Genomic DNA, 10,641 nt, shown 5'->3' with positions numbered 1-10,641 from the left:
CTCACAGGATTAAAATCTAAAGCTGGATGTGTTGTACACTGACTTTGTCATCCCAACAGACACAAAAGGTGATGTAGTTACTTTTTGAATTAGGATTCTGGAATGCAAATATATGTATGAAATGAGAGGGCTCCCAGTGCAAGGGAATTCTTCTACAACGTCCTCTAACTATGTCTTTCACTTTTTGAGTTATGCTAGTAATTACAGGCACAGAAGCTGATTTATATTGCTATCAGTGCCTAAGAGTACACTTTTAGTAACAGAGATGCCAGAATAATCTCTATACTGAGCTGTTCGCTAATTGAGGAAGATGAAAGTGCTGGATATCTGAATGCAAGAAAAATGCTTCCACTAGCATTTTTGATAGGGATCCCAGATAAAGGGTGACAAAAATGGAAAAGAGTTCAGTGATACAAAATGGAGAGAAAATGGCAGAGCCTGAAGAGGGAGGTGTCTTCAATTAATGCTTCTCACTTCAGAATAGTAAGAAAAACCACTTCTGTTATGTCTCTGCATGTTTGGAGGGTTCCCTCCCTTCGAATGCAGTATCTTTAGATATGTAGTTAAAACTTTGTCTTTGTGTGGACTGACTACAATTTGTGCTTCTGATTTTTATTCAGAGAAAGCCCTGCAGAGTTTGCTGGAATCCTTGACATGCCCTCCCTACACTCCAACTCAGCACCTGGAACGGGAACAGGCTCTAGCAAAAGAGTTTGCAGAAATCTTACATTTTACTCTTCGTTTTGATGAACTTAAGGTTAATAAAGTCTTTCAATACATGTTGACTTTTGCTGTGTATTTTGAACCAAAACTGATTATTTCCTGTTTTTCTTCCTGGAAGATGAGAAACCCAGCAATTCAGAACGACTTCAGTTATTACAGGCGGACAATAAGTCGCAACAGAATAAACAATATGCATGTAAGTAAATAAACTCTGATGTGCTGCACACAGTGAGGTATTTATTTATCAGGATGCATTTATGCCATTTGTGGTAAAGTTTTTGCTTTTGATTCAGTAGCTGTCATATTCTCTCCTTCACACTGAGAATTAATCAGCAGTCCGGATGAAGTGATTAGAGAGAACTATTCATGCAACAGTCTGCTTGCTGACATGAACATGTACTGTATCTTTTTCTTGCTGCTGGCAAGATTTTAAAGAGCTTTACTGACTATTTTTTCTCCTGTTTCCATCAGCTAGACATTGAGAATGAAGTGAACAATGAAATGGCCAATAGGATGTCCCTGTTCTATGCAGAGGCCACACCAATGCTGAAAACCCTCAGTAACGCAACAACACATTTTGTGTCAGAAGTACGTAAAGGGGGAGAAAGGTCTAACACAGACATTCTTGATTTTAATTTTAAAAGATAGTTTACTGAACATTGACTTTTTCTTACCCTTCCAGAACAAAACGTTACCAATTGAAAATACAACAGACTGTCTAAGTACTATGGCCAGCGTATGTAAAGTCATGTTGGAAACACCGTAAGTTTTATCTTAAATCTTGGGAGGTTTGTACAACAGAACTTGTACTTTAATTAGTCACCTGGGATGATGCAGTTTTTTCCAAGTGAATTCCTGTATCTTTGCCTTAAGTTGTTACTACTTTTGTATACAAAGCATGACCTGGTATTAGAAAGCCTTGCCTCCTAACCCCCTTATGATATCTTTCATGAATCAGTGCTGAGTTCTGTTGGGGAGAGCTTACATGGTCAGCCTGCATTTCAACAAAAGGTTAAAATATGAGTGTAATAATCTTATGCACTCACAGGCTTCAGTGTCTATGTCTTGTCTAACCAGGGCCAAAGGCTGACTGCTGCCTCCTGCTTTCCCATGGTGCTCAATTATTAGCACACAGAGGGGCAAGATTTTGGCACTTCCAAGCAGCACTTTAGCAAATACACAAGAACTATTTCAAGGATCATTTAAGTAGATCTTTTTTTGTATGCAGCCATCTTATTCTAGATATGAAAAAATTCAGCTGTATGAATTTTCATTCATATAAATGTATTCAGCTGTACAATTGTGTTTGTATCTGCTAGTGTAGATAATAGCCAGTGGGCTATTTTTTTAAAAAATTATTATTTTACTATGCATTTGGTGGAGTATATTTTAGGTTAGATGTCTCTTTGACTGGAAAGCACATACAAGATAGAGTCAAGGTAGTCTTTCTGCCTGTGAGTCATTTGTTCATGGTACCATGTAAAGGGTAGAATTCCTGAGGTTTGTGTTTGTTCATGAAAATTCTGGAGAAGTGTCTGTAGGGATGGGACTCATATCACAATCCTGAGGCATCATAAAAGTAGTAATTGAAAAGTAGCCTTATAACTCAGCTCATTTTTTTGACAAAAGCAGAGAAAAAGAGTTGTGAGTCATCTAAAAGATTATCTGATATTTAATTCTAATTGTGGGATAATCAAGCATTTTCACATCAAAATTTCTGTAGCCTTTAAGTCTGTTCATGTTACGATGCTGTGGAAGAATAAAAGTTGAAGTTGTTGTAAACTGAGAGGTTCTACAGTACAGAGAGAGAGAGAGCACAATGACTATTACAATCCTCCTTGGTGAAGCCCTGAACTTCCCAGCTGCTGAACTTAGATCCCACTTAACTATTCCAAAGTAGGAATTTAAGCGAAAACGTAGCTTTCCTTTGAGGTCCCAGCATGTGGTGTTTCTGAGTTTAAACAGAAGTATGATCAGTCTCCATTATATTTCCTGAAGTTTTCCCTGAAGCCATCATCACATACATTTTGAGGATCCCAACTGTGCGTGGGTATGACAAGAGGTTTACATCTTTGTACTCTCTAACCATTCTTCTAAGCTGGCAAGGACTTACAGAATTCACAGATATTTAAAGTCTTACTAGTGAGCATCTGCAACCTTAAAATAGACCTTTGGTTCAGATTTCATGCACTCACAGTCTAGTTTTTAAAGTTGTCTAGTAAAAGGTCTAGAATGTTTATTTCTTTTGTTCTGTTTTCCAGAGAGTACAGGAGTAGATTCACCAGTGAAGAGACCCTTATGTTCTGCATGAGAGTAATGGTGGGAGTTATTATTCTGTATGATCATGTTCATCCTGTGGGAGCTTTCTCAAAGACATCAAAGATTGATGTAAGAGAGGCCTTTCTTTAAAACTCTGCAGGTTTGATAATACTAGTCTGCAGCTCTTTTTCAGCACAAGCTTACAGCTTGGTATAAATAATTTTAATTACTTCTGAATGGCAAAATTTAGAATTTGTCTTCACCTGTGCACTTTAATACATCAGTTTGTTTGAAAATAAAATAAGGACCAGCTATTTTTATTTTCTTGCACACACAGATAATAATTTTTCTTTGTTATCTCTGCTTTCTTGCCAACTGTATAGTTAGGCTAAAATAATTTCGTATTACACTTACCCTGGAATATGTTCTGTGGTCATAATTTTTTTTAAATCATGTAGTTTATCAGTGCTGAAATGCTCATCTTAGGCAGTAATTCTCTTGTAAATAAGTAGGTATTCAACGCTGTCTCTGCTTTGTCTGAGATCTGCATCAGCAGAACTGAAATGTTACTGTTGTACTGTTGATAATGACCCTTCAGTTTTATCTTTGGCACGGCCAGTCACAGAGAAATCAACATTATTTTTCCATTTGAGGAATTGCAAGCACACATTAAAAGAGTACTCATTTTTTCTACATGTTTTTACTAACTTAAATCTCATGCACCACTTTGTTATTACTTAAAAAGATGCCAAGTCTTTCCCTTTGCAAGAGAGCCTGCTACAAAAGAAAAGAAAAAAGCATATATTATTGCCCTCCATGACACTGGGTCTTTGTTAGCATTTTGCATCTGCAGATACCAGAATTTTGCCCCATCTCCTCTTTGACTCTGTACAGGGGGAAAGATTTGTCACAACAAGGTGAATAGATTTGCTCAAGGTCATGAAGCAGATAGAGGCTGGGACTTGAATGCAGATTTCTTGACTGCTAGTTCAGTCTCTTGCCTACAGAAGCAACACAAATGAAATTCTGATAGGCCCTAATATACATTGTGTGTACTTTGTTTCTCACATTTATCCTAAAGCCCTGTAATCGTACAGGAGATTTAGCTAGATGTAAGTGGGAGGCAGGAGATGTATGACACAGTTTTAAAAAATGACTACGTGGTTCCAAATCTTGATTTGTGTAATTAGTTTAGCAATTTTTCTGTAATTAAAAACATCTCCTAATGTTTCAAATGATGAGTTTATTTTACTGTGGTAAACAATTCTTTTCTCCAAATTACTCACTTCAGGCATTCAAGCCATTTCAAGAGACTTTCAGGGACCGTGGAGTATATTACCCTTTCCTTACTCTTTCAAGACTGGAGGCTGTATTTCAAGCTATTAATTACAGTCTCCTAGCTTAGACATCCTAATTGTTTTAGGGATTCTGATTCTAACAAAAACTAAAAAGAATCATTTGAATTTTTATTCCCTTTGACCTGGTCTGGTCTGATCAGATCTGGTGGGGCAGGTAAACCTGTACTGAGTGATGTGCACTTAGACTTGAGTTTCTCTAAGTTAGACAAAATAACTGTCACTTCAAGGCACATGATACTGGCCTGAGAATCTCATCTGATCTGTTATTTGCAAAGCAAGTTAACACCTTCCAGGTAAAAATGAGCCAGCTGAGCAGTGAGCAGTGTCTGTTGGGCTGGTCACTGTTGAGGATGCTGAGCTACATTTTCTGATTCATTTTTGCTGGCAAATAAGTGGACTTCAATTAAGTATTTCATCATCCATTTCCTTAAAAAGGCAGAAGTGCTCTTTAGCTGAAAAGAAAATCTGACATGTAGATTTAGCACTCCAGTGTGACTTGGAAAATTAAAGGATTCTGATCTTGACTCGGCCGTGTCTTTACCTGTTGCTTTGAATAAGATGGAATTAATCTAGGCTAATTTCTGGATAGCTAGATTAGGATGTCTTCATAGCAATGGGAAGAAAGAAGTACTTCTGGGGCATAATTCATTACATATAAAAATACGTTCTGAATAGGTGAGAATAATTTCTTGTTTCTCTCTACTGACTAGCTAGGGAGTCTGTACAGTGGGTCACATGAGTTCTACTCCTGCTTTCTCTGCTTCATTTCCCCTTTTGTAAATTTGGACAGATTTCAGCCCATTATTTACAGTCTCTACAAAGATGTTCATTCGGTGTGGTGTTAAAATCAACACCATGGACTTCTTAGATTAAATTTTTAACCACTAGTTATGAAACAAATCATAAGTTGTCACTGGTTAGGTTTACAGTTAAAAACTGAATACTGAAAATTACTTCCTTGTATGCAAACATAAAAAGTCTAAGCTGAAACATCTCTTCTTAGAGTTCTTAACAGCAATGACATGGAACTCCCAAACTCTCTTTTTTTTAGCTTATATCAGCTGGTTTTGATTTTTATATTTTTAATTTGGAATTGGAGAAATTGTGTGCAAGCTAAATATAGACACTTGATATATAGTTTACTCTCTACAAATGCTTATTAAAATAAATGTTTTCTCCAAAATTGGGTTTTTAACTTTGAGATAATTTTAGTAAGTTACAATGCTTTTATTGTGTCATCTAAAGCAGCATTAACGCTCAGTAAGAAAAGAAACCTGCCTGTATATGGTGAAAATTTTCCTTGTTTTCAGCTAGTGCAATTCATATATTATTGTTCAATAGTGGCATGCTTCTGTTCCCAGATGAAGGGATGCATAAAAGTTTTAAAGGAACAACCACCTGACTCTGTGGAAGGACTTCTGAATGCTCTCAGGTATGTGTGGTTCAGCCTTAGAAAATTCCTCTTTGTTTTTCTCCCGCTCTCTTTATATTTAAGACTTCACTTTAGAAGCTTGATTTAATAAGATTATCCTTTCAGGTTTTCCTTCATCACCTGGGGTTTTCTTGATATTCATTTCTTTCCATTTAATTTCACTTGAAGAAACAATTACTATTAATATTGTAAATAGTGTATCCTAGCTAAGATTTGCTATATAAAATATCCCAGCATCTAGAACATTTTAGAAATGAAGTATCAGATTTCTATTTCTCAAACCCTTGGTACTTCCCATCTCCCTTTCCATCTTAATAAGACTTTTTCTTTTGTTAATCTTGCTAAATTAAACAGCTTCAAGAAAACAGCATCCTAAATCCCAGTCCTGTAGCTGAATGTTTATGGTGCTGTCTTGGGAAGGAAGACACACAGGAGTCTGACACTTCTCTGAAGTTGAGAAGGGAGTCAGTACCAAGTTTTTCAGAGCTGTTTTGAGTTTTCTAGTTGTTGAATGCTTGGATAGAGGGAGAACAGTACCTCCATATTTGCTTATCATGTCTTTTGAACTAAAGTTGATGTGGAGTTAAATCTACAAGTATCAAGTGTGTTTTGAGTTTATGTAATAATCAATCTCCCTATGAGCATAGGTGGTGGAGAATGTTTGGGTTTAAATGGAAAAAACACACTAAAGCTCTTCAGTCCTCTCAGGATGTTTAAGAAAACTGCTTAAAGTCATAGATTGTACCAAAATTCAGTCTAGGTTCCTAATTTATTTTAGTATTTACTGTATTTCTTATGTCTTTTCATGATTTTGCTTCTTAGGAGGCTTTTAACTGGAAAAAATGAGAAATAATTTTGACCCAAGATGATGACAGTGTCATAGACAGATAGCAAACAGGATTTAGCCACAGTTCTCCACCTTTTAACAGGGAATAATTTATTGCATAGCATATTTAGAAGATAAAGAGCACCAGACTCTTACCAGTTAAATTCCAGTGATCAGTAGAGGAACATGTAAATTCCTCCTTTGTGTAACTGAACTGTGCTGATTTCAAAAACAGGCTCAAGTGTTCAGACTTTTCCTATCCCTGTTCATTTTATAAATTATTGTTCTAACTTGTAATTTCTAGGTTCACTACAAAACACCTGAATGATGAATCTACTTCAAAACAAATTCGAGCTATGCTGCAGTAGTATCCAGAGACAAGTAGATGTTTGTATTGATCACAGAAGATGTGTATGTTTACATAATTTAATACAGTTTGATGTTAATACTTGTGTGTATTTACATAACCATTTTCTTCACGTTGCTAAAATATATGAATCTGTTCATAACCTAACTGACTTTATATAGTGCAACCTAAGTTTTTATGCTAGCCTTTATCTTTTGACTTTTAAAATACTTTTTTACTTCGATACTTCAGTTATGACAGTTTATCTGTGCATTTTAATCCTTAAACACCTTCTCTATCAGAGAAGTAAGCAGTAGTGAAGACAAAATGGAAATCAAACTGAAACGTCAAAGGTACTGCAGAAAAGAAACTTTAAAGAAGAAGAAAGTTAATATAAGAGAAAGTAAAATGCATTGGGTATGTTTTAAAGAACGTGTGCACAGTTTTTTGGTCAGTTTTAGGATCTTGTCAAACTAGTATGCATAGAAGAATACCTGAGTGTTCATCACTCTCATAAAAAGCATTGTCTTTCCTGTAATAAGTGGAGATCCACCTGATTTTAAGGATAACGTGCTGTCTGGCATCCAAAAATGTATTTCAAACAGGTACTTTTACCTTTTTAATTAAATATAACCTGTACCTTTCAACAATTGAAGTCATTAATATTCATTTTCAGATTCAGTATAAATATACAGAAAATATGCTTAAAGATCGTTGATAGATTTTGAAAACTCTGTATAATTTTATTAGATTTAGAAAGGAAAGGGAAAATGCTAATGCCTTGACTTAACTAGAAAAGGTTTGTCAGTGTAAATATATCACAATGAACATTAACTCCCAGACAGCTCTAGCTGGTAAGTAAGTATTTTGCTGATCTAGACTAGTACACTCTTCTGTAGCAAACTTCCCTAGTGTCAAATCAGCCTCATCATACTAGGGATGGTTCAAATTTAAGAGCTGAACTGTTCTTAGGAACTCCATCAAGTTCCTGATGGTGTTATTCATTACATGATTCAGAGTCAGCACAGAAATATTTATCAGCTGACTGCTCTTCACTGGCTTTTGAGATTTGATTGATACTTCAAGGAGTTAAGTTCCTTGCTGAGTTGTTTCCTACTTTCTGGTAAATTTTCCAATTAATGGAATAGAAATACTTTGCCAAAAGCAGCAAAGTGCTTATGCTCTGTTAAGTGTGTCTACTGGGTGGTCTGCAGTTGCTGTACATATTCTTGCAGAGGTCACGTTCTGAAAATGTGTTTGATTTTGTGTACTTTGCTTGCATGTATGTGTGGAAACTCCAGTGCTTGTGCACAGATTCAGATTTGTATTTGCTTATTCCCGTGTAGATAAATCAGGGTTTGTGTGCCTTCACTGGAAGTTTCATGCACATCTCTTCTAAAAACATTACCTTAAGGCTTTGAAGATGCATTTGGTCTGCTGGAACTCGGCTGCACTGTGACAAACTGTCACTGAACTCAGTCCTTAAACAGTATTAATGTCACAAGTTCTCTGGAGTAGGGATTGACTTAAGAGTTTATTTCTGAGCAGAGCAACCACTGTGAGGTTTCTCAGGCCTGATCAGAACCCACAGGTGCCAGTGTCACACATGCCATGATGCTGGACAGCACCACAACTCCAGCATTCATGTCACACCTCTGCAGGTGCAGCAGCCGGTTGCTATGTTGTTGTCGGGGACAGAATTAGAGCTCACTCACATTAGGTTTTTTTCTTTTTCCGAAAGCAATGATCACACTTTTTTCACAGTAGTAAATCCACTGTTTACAAGCTCAATTTTTAATTGGGGGGACATTTAAAAATGTATATTAGGGAAAATCCTGCTTTGTTCATAGTCACTTCCAGTTAGGTGAATTAGGTGGCTATTCTGGTGAGCTTTGGTAACTGAAGTTAATATATGCTTACCTGCAATTTTTTTGTCAGACAATGAAGTCTTATCTTTAAGTAGCCCAGAAAAAAGCTATTTGTCACTTGTATAATAAAAATGTAAACCTTAAAGCATTCTGTGCGTTGTCATGTGCTATTTGCTGAAGTCATGGGATTTCTTTGCCTGCTTTGATGTTTTTGTACAGAAGTTTGTTTGAAATAATAAAAAATTTGGTACCGTAAACTTTGGGACTCCCTATATTTAGAGACAACATAAACAGGTTGAGAAATACATCATTTAGAGTTCTGGATCATATAGTAGGCTCACCTTTATGTGTCCAGTTTGTAGTTTATTTTAAAAGCACTTGTTTCACTTGTATGCTACAACAGTATAACCTCACATGACATTAAAAATCCTGGTTTTCTGACATGTCTTAGCACTTGTTTGCCATCATGACCAAGGGAAATTGTTGATACTGCTGAGGGCATGAATCCCTTTTCTGACTTTCATATCTTCACATTAGCCATCCTGGCCTATGGGGGCCATCTCAGGTTGTGTTTGTAATCAATAAGGTCACCAGAAGATGATTCATTTAATTGTAAGATAAATTCAAATGAGTTGCTTTTGGAAGAAGAGCTATATAGATTAATGGTCAAAGTTATTGATCTCCATTTTGTCAGTGCTTCTTCTTATTTTGTCTCATCATTATGTAAGAGTACATGTTTGTGGTATGTTAAATATTTAAGCCTCATAATGACAGCACTTCAGAATGCTCATAAATGACCATGAATAGTTTGGGTCAGAAGAGCCCTAAAGATTTGCTAGTTTTGTGGTGGAAGAAAATACTATTTGAGGGTTGTATGAATTTGAAAGACTAAGATTTGTCACTAAGAACGATTGAATGTGTTTGAAACATAATTTTTGACTTCTTAGCTTTCTGCTGCTAGTAAGTGGCTGTCATGAAAGATAGCTTCTGAGACTGCAGTTACTGGTATCTGGTAGACCACATCACTCAGATAAATTATCTTACATTTTCCATGTCTACTAAAATTTACAAACCAACAAAAAGTCCTCTCTGTGTTGATTTCTGTGTTGTATTTCAGCTAAATCTAAACTGGAAGTAAGACATAAATATATGAAATTGCTTGCATTCTTACATATGTTCTGAATTAAAACAATGTAGGACATAAATTCTTCATGCAAAATGATCTGTCCTCCCCCTCCCCCATTTACTTCTTGAGCCATTAATTGTAATCAATATATTCCTAGGAAAATACAGTGCCAGTTCAGTAGATTCCCGTTTGGGAAATGGTGCATCACTTTTTCATGCCACATCTGAACCAAAGCAGTACAGGTGTCCAGTTCCCAGTCTGTCAAGGTCCCTCTGAATGGCAGCACAACCATCTGGTGTATCAACAGCTCCTCCCAGTCTTGTATCAGCTGCAAAATTCCTGAGGGTATGTTCTGCCCCACCCTCTGGGTCATTAATGAAGATGTCAAACAGTATTGATCCCAGTACCAACCACAGGAGAACAGCGCTAGTAACTGTCCTCAAGATGTATTTTGTGCTGCTGGTGACATCCCCTTTGAGCTTGGAGTATAGCCAGTTCTCAGTATATCCCAGTGCCAGTTTATCTCATCCAGAGTTCACCAGTTTGCCTCTGAGGAAGTTACAGGGCCAGAAGCCTTGCTGAAGTCAAGATAAACAAGACATTGGCCAGCTCAGTCCACATTTATGGCGCATCCCATCAGGTCCCACTGATTGTGTAGGTCCAGCTTGCTTAAGTGTTCCCACCCTGATCCCTGATCTGCCCA

General features: G+C 36.7%; 1 protein-coding gene across 6 annotated transcripts in view; it reads left to right on the top strand.

The window, feature by feature from the left end:
• FAM49A (family with sequence similarity 49 member A) overlaps positions 1-9,069 on the top strand; it is a 50,427-nt gene extending 41,358 nt beyond the window's left edge. For 4 of the 6 annotated variants that reach the window (XM_017745009.1, XM_017745011.1, XM_017745013.1 and 1 more), the window contains 7 exons: positions 621-757; positions 842-919; positions 1,195-1,311; positions 1,406-1,485; positions 2,985-3,111; positions 5,702-5,772; positions 6,903-7,321. In XM_017745009.1, the coding sequence (XP_017600498.1) occupies positions 621-757; positions 842-919; positions 1,195-1,311; positions 1,406-1,485; positions 2,985-3,111; positions 5,702-5,772; positions 6,903-6,966 (674 nt within the window). In that variant the 3' untranslated portion in view covers positions 6,967-7,321. Of the gene's footprint in view, positions 1-620; positions 758-841; positions 920-1,194; positions 1,312-1,405; positions 1,486-2,984; positions 3,112-5,681; positions 5,773-6,902 lie in introns of those variants that run through there. The other 2 variants (XM_008641792.2, XM_017745012.1) reach the window with 2 other exon arrangements.
• The last annotated feature ends 1,572 nt before the right edge of the window (positions 9,070-10,641 follow it).

The sequence above is a fragment of the Corvus brachyrhynchos genome, unplaced genomic scaffold (assembly GCF_000691975.1).
Source record: "Corvus brachyrhynchos isolate BGI_N302 unplaced genomic scaffold, ASM69197v1 scaffold116, whole genome shotgun sequence".
Classification (NCBI taxonomy): Eukaryota; Metazoa; Chordata; class Aves; order Passeriformes; family Corvidae; genus Corvus; species Corvus brachyrhynchos.
This window is presented reverse-complemented; position numbering and strand designations above follow the sequence as displayed.